The sequence below is a fragment of the Arachis duranensis genome, chromosome 4, assembly GCF_000817695.3.
Source record: "Arachis duranensis cultivar V14167 chromosome 4, aradu.V14167.gnm2.J7QH, whole genome shotgun sequence".
NCBI lineage: Eukaryota > Viridiplantae > Streptophyta > Magnoliopsida > Fabales > Fabaceae > Arachis > Arachis duranensis.
Genome location: NC_029775.3, coordinates 4,410,055 through 4,422,060, shown reverse-complemented (window position 1 = coordinate 4,422,060; position 12,006 = coordinate 4,410,055). Strand labels below are relative to the sequence as shown.

Sequence of the window (12,006 nt, the reverse complement as noted above, 5' to 3'; positions counted from 1 at the left end):
AAGCCGAGATCGTAAAAGTAGAGATTAAAGTATAAACAAGTCTCAAAGAAGGTATAAGAATATTGAGTGTCATCATTATGGTCAAAAGGGGTATGTAAAAAATTTTTATTGGCAGTTAAAGAAGGAGAAATCCAAGACAAGCAAAGACGATAGTATAAATAAAGATGATGGTAACAATAAAGACAAGGTTAATGTAACTCATGATGATTTTTTATTTGTTGAGGAGTTTGAATCTGTTAATTTTGTTGATAATTGTATTATTTAGGTGATTGACAATGATGCTTCTATTCATGTTACATCTAGGAGGAATTTGTTTATGTCTTATACTCCTAGTGATTTTGGTAATGTAAAAATGGCTCATCAATGTATTACAAAATATACCAGTATTTGATAGGTTTGCTTGGAAACCTCCAACGGTACCAAGTTGACTTTGAAGTGTGTGAAACATGTTTCTAATATTCGGTTGAACTTTACTTTCTGTTGGTAAGTTGTATGATGAAGACTTGGATAACTCATTTTTCGTGATAGTTGGAAGCTCACCAAGGGGTTCTATGGTTGTTGCTAGAGGTACACGATACTCTACTCTTCATTTAACTCAAGTAAATATTGTGAAAGATGTTGTTGATGATGCTAAGTTTGTTGACGGAACTGATTTATGGCATAAGAGATTATGTCATATGAGTAAGAAAGGCATGTATGTTGTCAAAAAGAAATCTTTTACCTGGTTGCAAAGTTGCTTTACAAAAGTGCATCAATTACTTTGCTGAAAAATAAAATAGGGTTTCTTTCAAGAGCCATCCACCTTCAAAGAAGTCGAAGATACTTGACTTGATACATTTTAATGTACATGGGCTAATGAAGACAAGAACACTTGGAGGGTCTATCTATTTTATAACTTTTATTGATGACCATTTTAGAAAATTATGGATTTACACTTTGAAGACCAAAAATCAAATTTTAAATGCGTTCAAACAATTTCAAGCTTTTGTTAAAATAGAAATTGGAAAGAAATTGAAATACATTCGTACTGATAATGGTGGTGAGTGCTCAGGTCCATTTGATGCTTATTGTAAAGAGCATGGTATAGGACATCAGAAAATTCTTCCGAAGACTCTTCAGTTGAATGACTTGACTGAAAGGATGAACAGAATATTGGTTGAAAGAGTCAGGAGCTTATTGTCACTGTCTGGATTGATAAATTTTTTTTGGGTGAAATTTTGAGCACTGTTGTTCATGTTTTGAACCGGGCACTATGTGTTCTTTTGCAATTTGAAGTGCCATAAAAAGTTTGGTCAGGTAAAGATATTTTTTATGATCATTTAAGAGTATTTGGATGCAAAACTTTTGTTCATATTTCCAAAGATGAGATATCCAAGCTTGATGCAAAAATTAGGAAATGTATTTTTTTTTCTATAGCATGGATGAGTTTGGTTATAGGTTTTTTGATCCTGTTAACAGGAAGGTGATTCGAAATAGAGATATTGTCTTTATTGAAGACTAAACATTGAATGATATTATAATGCAGAGATGGTAATGGTTCATCCTAGTGATGATTTTTCTGACTTAGACATTACTCCTTCTATACCTATGATGGAAGATGGTAGAGTTGAAGCTCACAATAATGTGCATGATATAGGTGCAAGTGAAGATGAAACAGTTGATTCGACGCTTGATGAATTTGGTGATGATGATCATGATGAACAACCAACTTTAAACATTTTTACAAATACACTCAGGTCTACAAGTGAGAGAAATCCTTTGTCAAGACATTTTTCACATGAGTTTGTCTTGTTGACTGATGGGGGAGAAACTAAATGTTTTAGAAAGGCTGTTGAAAATGGAAGCAAAGCTCAATAGCTTGAAGTTATGTAAAAAGAAATAAAGTCTTTAGTTGAGAATGATACCTATGAGTTGGTGAAGCTACCTAAAGGAATGAGAGTTTTGAAGAACAAATAGGTATTCAGAATCAAGAATGAAGAACATAATTCTAAACTTCGGTATAAAGTTAGATTGGTTGTTAGAGGATTTAGTAAGAGAAAATGTGTTGATTATGAGGAGATTTTTTTTCTATTGTGAGGATGTCATCCATTCGTACTGTACTTGGTTTAATAGCTTCTCTTGATTTGGAGATTGAGCAAATGGATGTGAAGATAACTTTTTTTTACGGTGATTTGAATAAGAAAATCTACATAGAGCAATAGAAGGACTTTGTTGTTAAAGGAAAGGAAGGCCTTGTGCGAAAGTTTAAGATGAGTCTTTATGCGTTAAAGCAAGCTCCAAGACAATGGTACAAGAAGTTTGAATCTGTTATAGGAGAGTATGGTTATCACAAGACAACTTCAGATCATTGTGTATTTGTGCAAAAAATTTTTGATAGTGATTTTATCATTTTTTTGTTTTATGTGGATGATATTTTGATTGTAGACAAGAATGCTTTGAGGATTAATGAGTTAAAAAAAATAGTTGAGCAAGTTTTTTGCTATGAAGGACTTGGATCCTGTCAAACAGATTTTGAGTATGACTATTACTCGTTATAGAGATTTCAAGAAGTTTTATTTGTCACAAGAGAAATACATAAAGAAGGTACTTCAAAGGTTTGGTATAAATGATGGCAAATGTGTTGCTAATTCTTTTGCTCCTCATTTTAAGTTGAGTACCAAACAGTGTTCAATCACTGGCGAAGAGGAACAAGCAATGGATGAAATTCCTCAAGTCTCAGCGGTTGGAAGCTTGATATATGCTATGGTCTGCACTAGACCAGATATTGCTCATGCGGTTGGTATTGTGAGTCGTTTCCTCTCTAATCCAGGTAAAGAACATTAGAATGATGTTAAATGGATTATGAGATATTTCAAAAGTACAACTAACTTGAGTTTGGATTTTAGTGGTGAGAAACCTTTGCTAGTTAGTTTTACTGATGCAGACATGGCAGGAGATATTGATTCTCGAAAGTCTATTTCAGATTATTTGGTCAAGTTTGCAGGAAAAGTTATTTCATGGCAGTCAAAGCTACACAAATGTGTTGCACTTTCTACCATAGATGCAAAGTTTATTGCAGCAACTGAAACATGTAAATAGTTGTTATGGACGAAGAAGTTTTGTCAAGAGCTTGGTTTCAAGCAAGACCGTTATGTATTATTATGTGATAGTCAAAGTACTATTCATCTTGCTAAGAATTCTACTTTTCATGCAAGATCTAAACATATCGATGTTAGGTATCATTGGAAACGAGATATGTTAAATTTCAAGTTGTTGAAACTTGAAAAGTTCACACTGATGATAATGGTGCTAATGATATGATAACAAAAGCATTGCCAAGAGATAAGTTTAAAATATGTTGTTTGATCGCCAGTATGGTAAGGGCATCCACCTAGTCGAAAAGGAGGAGATTTGTTGGATTTTTTCTCTCCTTTATAAGGCTCAAGCCCAATTTTTTGGGGTGTCTTCTTGCACCCTTGTGTCACTATCTTAATCAGATTTTTTGGGGTCATTGAGAGTGAAAGAGAGCGGCCACAAAGTGAGAAAGGAGAGGAAAAAACAGAATTTTTGTTTTTTTTTTTTTGCAAAGCAGCAGATTTTAAACGACAGTTTTTCATTTGTTCACCGTTGAATCGACCTGAAATTTGAACTGCAACTTCACCTCATCTTGTTCTTTATTCTGAACGATAGAGATTTCGATTGGAGGTCTGTAGAGGGAGAAATATGCTTCGAACAACAGCTCTGTTATTAGGTATTTTTTCATCCTCTGGTTACTCATTTATAAGTTTTGGTGCTTTGATGTGTTAGCTGGTTGTATGTCCGATTTGTGTTTTGTTTGAAATTCTCTCGTACCTTATTTGATTTTTACCTTTCACATTGAAGGGTTTTTCATGTTAAAATATCGGTGTGTTCTTATTGTTACTTTAGTTGATATATTTGCTTGCTTATGATTGCTGTCATATTATATTATGAGTATTTTCATATTATTCTTATATTTGATATTTGTGTTGTTTTCGCCACTAGATTTTTTCAAGTATTTAGTTTAAAATATGACTTTATTTAACTAAATATTTTTAGAAAATTGACTGATGTTAATTGATAAAAAGTTAAATTTTTAATTAAACTCTTTTAGGTAATATTACGACTCTAAAATTGATCCAATTTCAAGGCTAGTAATTATTTAGGTTACTATTCATGTTTTTCTAGTGCTAAGAGTTTATCAAGAATGAATTTAGTTTATTGTGAAGAAAATTATACAAGGAGAATAATCTTACAACTAATATTTGGTCAATCTCATTTTTTTAGCCAATTGTAAACTAAAGAAGACTTGGTTCTTTAGCTTATCGGGCTTTATTTTTATTATTTAAATAAGAAAGTGGATGTATTTTCTTTTGGTATTTAATTAATTGATTTCAAGCCAACCATGTTGAGACTCTTTAGATGGTATGTCAACGTTTGGTCTAGCGATGGGGGTAAACCTATGAATAAATTTAGTCAAGACTTTTCAAGAAGAGAATATTTGAGTAGTGATTTCTTCTTTATTTCGATTTGTATCAAAATGTGGGGGTTCTTCGAAATGCAAGCATTGGCAATGGTCAAAACATAACTTTATGCTATCTAAACACAATATTATGCCTTACGTAAATTTCACGCACTCCATCGTTTAAAAGTTCAATTTATTCCTTCCATATTTTGAGCATGTAATAATAATTTTTATTCTAGGCGATTCAAGACAATTAATATTATTTTTTACACAACTCACTCGTTGCTATTTTGCATACCAGAACAACATGGGAACTAGCAAATCGTTCTTTATTCAACAACTATTGTGCTGAGAAGGGTGCTTATTCTAATAAAGATATAGTATACGCATGCAATTCAAGAGGAAATAGTTTGCAAAACTATTCTAAGTTATTTTATTTTTGGTCAACAGTATAATATTATTCTTAGGATTGTGAAACGAATTAATCCGGTCTATTTAGGACCAGTCCGTTTAAATTCGCGGGTTAAATGGACTGGACCGTTTAAGTCCATTTTATTTGCGGGTCATAATTTTTCAATTTGGACCGTTTATAGTCAGCCCGATGAGTTAAACAGGTGAGTCTATTTATCATTTTATTTTATTTTTTTAAAAAATATTTTGACAAAAAATATTATTTTTAGATCAAAAACCTTTAAAAAATAATGTTCTTTTAGTTGATGGGTCGGATCGAAAAAATATTGGCTTGAAGTGTTACTCTTTTTTGAAAAAATGTAAAAAAATAAATAAACGGACCACCCCTTTAGCCCGCCACTCAGGTAAAGCCCACTCATTTAACGGTATCTCTCAACCCGACAAATTAAGGACTAATCCGTTACAGATCTGAGCTCTATTTAAGGGTCTGCCGCTGGCTAATGAGTTGCTGCATGCATAAGGCGGACGAGTGAGTTGACCACTCGACCAATCCAAGTTGATTTGGGTTTGGCCATTTTGACGGCCCTAATTTATTCGAAAAATTATTTCTTCTTTTTGTTCTCGTCAATTTCACTATTTTTTGGACATTGACTTACTGTTTATTTTGTCAAAACATTTTATGAATTATTTTTTGGACTCGAACCATTTTATGATTTGTTATAAGGCAATAACTCAGCGTTGGGCCCGGAACAGGTTTCTGATAAACTGGGCCTAGATCCATATGCTTATATGTTGTTGTGAAAATGCGTGTTGTTGTCTAATAGTTCATTGTATTCATTGATACCAATAAGAAAAAGAAAAATCTTAGTAAATGGAAGTGTTAGGACTTAGGAGTACGTAACGCATGTCATATTGTCATGGATTCCGTTGCAATTACAAAAGCAGTTAAAATTAAATGGAAGGAAGAGGCACTATAAATGTGAGCATCTACCAACTGCCACATGACCCACTAAGGTACCTCCAAAACAGCATGGAAACTGTTGAAAATAAATAAGTAAATGAAAAAAGGTGTTCAACTTAGAGCATTGAGAACATAATGAAAGGAAAAAAAGCAAAGCATGGTGTGAATGGGAAGAAAGGCGAAATGAAATGAAATGGTGGCGTAAATGCGGTAGCTAAAGCCCAGTTGTATGTGTTGATTGCTAAATGCTAATGCTCTCTCTCTTTCACCTCTCACCAGTCACCAGTCACCAGACAGCTATTACTACTGAGTACTCACTGAGTACTCATGAACCAGCACACCACTGCACCACTCCTCACTCACTTTCTTCAACCTCTTTTTCCTCTTCTCCTTCCAATGTTGCTTCTCACACCTTGAATGCTTTTCTATTCACCCACCCATCATGCTAATCAATCTTCACCTCTTCTTCTTCTTCCTCTCTCTCTCTAGCTGTAAGTCCCTCTCTCTCTCTCTCTCTCTCTCTCTCTCTCTCTCTCTCTCTCTCTCTGTTAGGGCATGACTCTACAGGTTTCAAGTTTATTTACTTTATTATTGGAACCGGTTGTTAGTGTATATCATTTCTCTCAATTACCCATTCTTTCTCTGTTATTTTCCAATTATCAATTGAATCAGCTTGTATGCTCAAAACAGTGACCACAATTAGGGTTTAGTATTTGGTGAGGGGACTGCTACATTCACTGCATTGGGACTTTTACTTTCTACTTTGAACAAAACAAAGAACTGGTTGTTGATTTGTTTGCTTTGAACTTAGTAATTGCTTCTGCTTTTGCTGGCTAAGCTGATCATCTTCGTTAGTGGTTGTATACTTATATCACAATTCACTCATTCCTTTTGTATTATGATGAATTTTGTAAACTGTAGTATATATTACTCTGATCGATTAAACTGTGGTTTCGGGTTGGGAATGCTTGGAATATTATCAAAGGAGCTTCAGCCATTTAGCCTTTTCTATGAAGAATTCATCTTACAGGATACCGGTTAGGTTCAATTTATTAATGCTATTAGGGTTACGAAATTCGGCATCACATTCACAATGGTTGACAAAACCCCTCTCTGCTCAACATTAGAGAGCTGGGTATCTTGTTGACTCAATCAGTCATTCTCCTTCTTGTCCTCAGCTTAGCATTTAGTTGCATAGATCTTTAGAACTTTCTTGTTTTTAGGTGAAGCATACACTATTAGAGTCCCTAATTCGCTGCTGTTAGACTCGGTTGGCATTGCAATGGCTGATGGACATCCAAAATAAAATCAAATTGGTATCTGGACACTCCCAGTGGTACAAATCGCTCGCTCTGTTTGGTTTTATTTGTCACTGAAAATTTGTATCCATATGCATTAATTTAAGGATGTACCAAATGTTTACCATGACATAAAAGGAAATTAAGATAGTAATAAATATTGAGCTTGCTACATGTTCTCAAATTTACGTGGCTTCTGGCTTATATGGTATGTCTTGATATATTAACTTGTTACTCTGGGCACAAGTTATATTGAGATGTATGAATTTTTATTCCAGCAAATAACACAATTTTTCATGAGTGATCTCTGAAAGAACGAGGACATGCACATGGTTAAATATTATCTCTTACTGGTGTTTTGGTACAGGTGCACATGAGTCCCATAGCAGTAGATTAGATCATCTTCAAAGTTCTGTACCTCAGGGCAACCATGTCGATTTTATGCTGCCCGAAATCTCACCTATTGGTGCTCCGCAGCCCTTTCTTCCTCTTCTTGCACCTTCACCGTTGGCTCCATTCACGAATACCTCTATCCCAAAGTTATCAGGTTCTTTTCTGTATAATAGTTGTGGCTTGTTTAGATTTCAATTGCTTGCATTTGGATTATCTCTCTCTTTTGTCTAACTGTCTCATTGCATGCATATTGCAGGACTCTGTGTTTTGAACTTCACAGCTGCTGAAAGTTTGATGAGTATGACAGCAATTGATTGCTGGGAGGTTTTTGCACCGTTTCTGGCTAATGTAATATGTTGTCCCCAGGTGGAAGCGACTCTCACGATTCTGGTTGGTCATTCCAGTAAACGTACCAATGTATTGGCCTTGAATGGGACCACTGCCAGGCACTGCCTTTCGGATGTGGAGCAGATTTTGATGGGCCAAGGTGCCAGTGCTAATCTGAGGCAGATATGTTCAATTGGTACTTCAAATTTCACTGAGGCATCTTGCCCAGTGAAAAATGTGGATGAGTTTCATGACATGGTGGATACTTCTAAACTCCTTACTGCCTGTGAGAAAGTTGATCCAGTGAAAGAATGTTGCTACCAAGTTTGTCAGAATGCTATATTGGAAGCTGCAACAACAATTGCTTCAAAAGGTCCTGATCTTATGGGCATAGATGCACTGCGTGTTCAAACTGAGAACTCAAGTCGGATCAATGATTGTAAGAATATTGTCCTTCGGTGGGTAGCTAGCAAGCTCGAACCTTTTCAAGCAAAGAAAGTTCTCAGAGGGCTGTCTAATTGCCATGCTAACAAAGGTCCCTTTTTTTTTTTTGCTTAGCGAAAAATTTTAATAGTGATGGTCATCAAACGATAAGTTTAGCTGGCTCTGGGTGATTTTCAGTCAGTCTATGTTATATACATATGGGATGATACTTCTGTCCCTTACTACTGCATTCCTTTGCCTAAATCTTTACTTTGTCTCTTCACTGCAGTTTGTCCACTGGTTTTCCCTGACATGAAGCATGTTTCCAAGGGTTGTGGGGATGGGATAAGTAACAAGACAGCCTGCTGTCATGAAATGGAAAGCTATGTGTCTCACTTGCAAAAGCAGAGCTTCATCACAAACTTGCAAGCTTTGGATTGTGCAGATACTTTGGCAGCCAAATTAAAACGAACAAATATTACTGAAGATGTTTATAGCCTGTGTCACATAAGCCTCAAGGATTTTTCCCTCCAAGGTTACCTTTTTTTCTCTACTCCAGTACTCCTGTTTATATGCAACAAAATTACACTCAAGTTCCCATGATATATTATATCTGTTAGTAATATTTATTTCCTCTTTGTGCCTGTGCCTTTCAACTTGTGTGGAAACTGATGATGTGGATGCTTCAGTTGGAAACCAAGGTAACAACTACACTGAAACATTATTTCCAGATATATGAATCCCCTTAGTTTAGATTTTTGGTTGAGATATGACTTGCTGCATTGTTCACCCTAAACAGCGGCTGGTTGTCTGTTGCCTAGCTTGCCTTCGGATGCTACATTTGATAGCACTTCTGGTATTAGTTTCCTTTGTGATCTAAATGACAATATCCCAGCTCCCTGGCCTTCCACCTCTCAGTCAACAACTTCATCATGCAATAAATGTATGTTTAGATAATAAATAACTTTGGGCAGCAACCTGCTATTTATATATTTATTTTTGCTGCTATTTCTTTGTGATCTTTTGATAATTCTACCTTCACTGGTACTGCAGCTGTCAACATCCCTGCTCTTCCTGCAGCAGCATCCGGTCAAAATTGTAAGAACCTGTTCAATTTCTCGTTTATCAGTAATATGCTAACTTCTTGTGATCGTTTAAGGTTTTGACTAGAATAACCGAATAAATGCTTGCCATAAACATTTAGGTTTTTAAAGAGATCTTAGTATCAGCTATATGTATCTTCACTAAAACATAAAGCAGATTAAAACCGTAACCTAATCTGATTTCTAAGATTTAAGAAGCAGTATCGCCATATCTTATGCATGGAATGATATCAGCATCTCCATTAGTTTGGTGCTTGCTCCTTACTGATTTTAAATGATCTGCAGGTCTCTACAGCCGTAATGTGCTGCTTTTCCTGTTTGTTGCTTTATCATTTCTCCGTATGATAGTCGCGTAATTATAAATGCTGCTTCCTTATTCCTACAACAAGAAGGATTTTTTTTGGGCAGGCATTACGCCAAAGGTTAACAATGACCAGATTGATGAACTCAATCGAAGGTGAAGTCCAACCAGTTTCTAATCTTGTTGATTCATGATTCTTATTTGCTTGTGTAATAAAATATTTGTATATAGGAAATTTAGAAAGCATAGGTTATACACTGTAACTTATTGAGGTTGGTATGTAAGCCAGGATTGCATTTGGAGGCTTTTTGTAATCACCCTTTCTTAGCTATAGGCATTTCATTCAGGAAGAAGATTCTTAAACAGTTAAACCTATTAACTTGTTAAGATCTGTCCCAAACCCATCTCTTTCACAGCATGCCCCATTCTCAGTAATGAGATCTTGATCTTGTTTTTTTGTTCATGGTAAAGTTCATGCATATATACTCGCTAGCACTAATAAAACCTGAATAGCACTTCAAGTATACTGCAGAGCAGATCGAATAAACATTCCAAAACATGATAATCGTAATCCCCACATTAATTTGTATATTGTTTGCAACCGGATTTTTATGCCATTGGAATGCATCAATCCAAAGCCTTACCAAATTTATTTTTAAGCTATGTTAATATTCATTTATTCGTTAAGTTCATTCTATTGGAGGTTCATTAGTTAAATTAGTATGCCTGTTACAATTTCAAGATATCTTCCAAAAAAATTGAAAGGTCAATTATCCGAGGTAAAATTAGGAGAGAAATTAACAAAAGTAAAAAGAAACTAAATATTTTTTGAGTGACAAATTAATCTCTATATTTACCCAAAAAAGAAGAAAGCTAATATGTCTCACAATATAAAAGTTTAGAAATTAACGGTTAATAAACAAATATCAGGGATTCATCGTTTCTTGTACCTACGGGTATTTTGTGCCTAGGATTTTTTGTGCCTTTGATAGGTTTATTATGAATTCTAATTTCCAATTCTATTATATTCTATTCTTTTTCTTGTAAATATGAGTGAACAGTGAGATTTTGTCCTTCTTTAATGTTATAATTCTCTTTCATAATTCATCCTATGACATCACCTAAGATAAGAGTTACGCAAAATCTAAAATTATTTGGGATAGAAGAGGAGGAGATTGTAGTATTGGAGGTGGAGGGTGTGAGGAACGGAGTCGAAATATGGTCTAAAAGTTTAATAGGGAGACTAATGGCGGATAGAAGGGTTAGCGGCTGGACAATGGAGGGAGAATTTGGAGTTATCTGGAATCAACCTGAGGGATTTAGAGTCAAAGTTCATGGAGAAAACATATTCTAATTTTTCTTTTCTAAGAAAGCAGATGTGATAAGGGTGGAAAGGGGATCTCCATGGCTGTTTAAGAATTATATGATTCACCTTAGAAAATGGCAACCAGGTATGGAAGTGAAACAGGAGGACTTTACTCAAATTTCAGTATGGATCCAAATGTGAGGAATGCTTGAATTTTGCAAAACAATAACGTCGGCCCGGAGGATAGGTAAAAAACTAGGGGAAGTAATGGAGGCTGATAAATTTTCCATGAGAGGCAAGGAGGACCGGATTATGAAAATAAGGGTTAATATGGATGTGACCAAGACACTATGTCAATCAATAAAAGTAGCTAGTCCGGATAATGCAGCTTTTGAAATTATGCTGAAGTATGAAAAATTGGGGATCTATTGTGATTTTTGCAGTTACATCGGGCATGAAACAAGGAACTGCGAAGAGTACCTGGAATTGTCTGTCAATTAGCAGAAAATTAAATAGAGACGGAATAGAGAGTTGAGAGTAGACCAGATTGGGTGGAGAGTGGAAGAGCAAAAGGAGAACTCACACCCAACCCCACGTGGAAAGGAAACTGGCTTCTCTCAACCTCATAATACTATACCAGTAAGCCTTCTAAAAAACCTTTCTAACCTATCATTCAATGACCATAATACCAACTGTATCCAGAATCCACCAAATTCTCAAATACACCTAAACCAAACTAACATTCTAAAACCATCAGCTCAGTATCATATCTCAAATCCACAGAAAAACCAAAACATTATTCTATACACTAGAACAGAACCGGTGTCAGGAGGTATGGAAGGTTTGATACGGATAAAAGAAGTAAGGGTGTTTCACGTAGGCAGCACGGAGATAGGTCTTAAAAGAAGTAGTAAACAACCAAAAATCAAACATTTGGCGAGAAATATGGAGGTGACGGAGGTAGGGAGTAAGATTGTTGGTGTTAATCGAAATTCGGAGCAACAAGATGAGTCTTTGAACG

General features: G+C 35.3%; 1 protein-coding gene across 1 annotated transcript; it reads left to right on the top strand.

The window, feature by feature from the left end:
- Positions 1-5,937: 5,937 nt before the first annotated feature.
- Positions 5,938-10,149, top strand: LOC107482616 (uncharacterized GPI-anchored protein At1g61900). Its single transcript, XM_016103138.3, has 8 exons — positions 5,938-6,325; positions 7,500-7,679; positions 7,782-8,387; positions 8,565-8,810; positions 8,965-8,976; positions 9,075-9,218; positions 9,329-9,373; positions 9,664-10,149. The coding sequence occupies exons 1-8, from the start codon at positions 6,277-6,279 to the stop codon at positions 9,732-9,734; spliced, it is 1,353 nt and encodes a 450-aa protein (XP_015958624.1). The 5' UTR covers positions 5,938-6,276; the 3' UTR covers positions 9,735-10,149.
- The last annotated feature ends 1,857 nt before the right edge of the window (positions 10,150-12,006 follow it).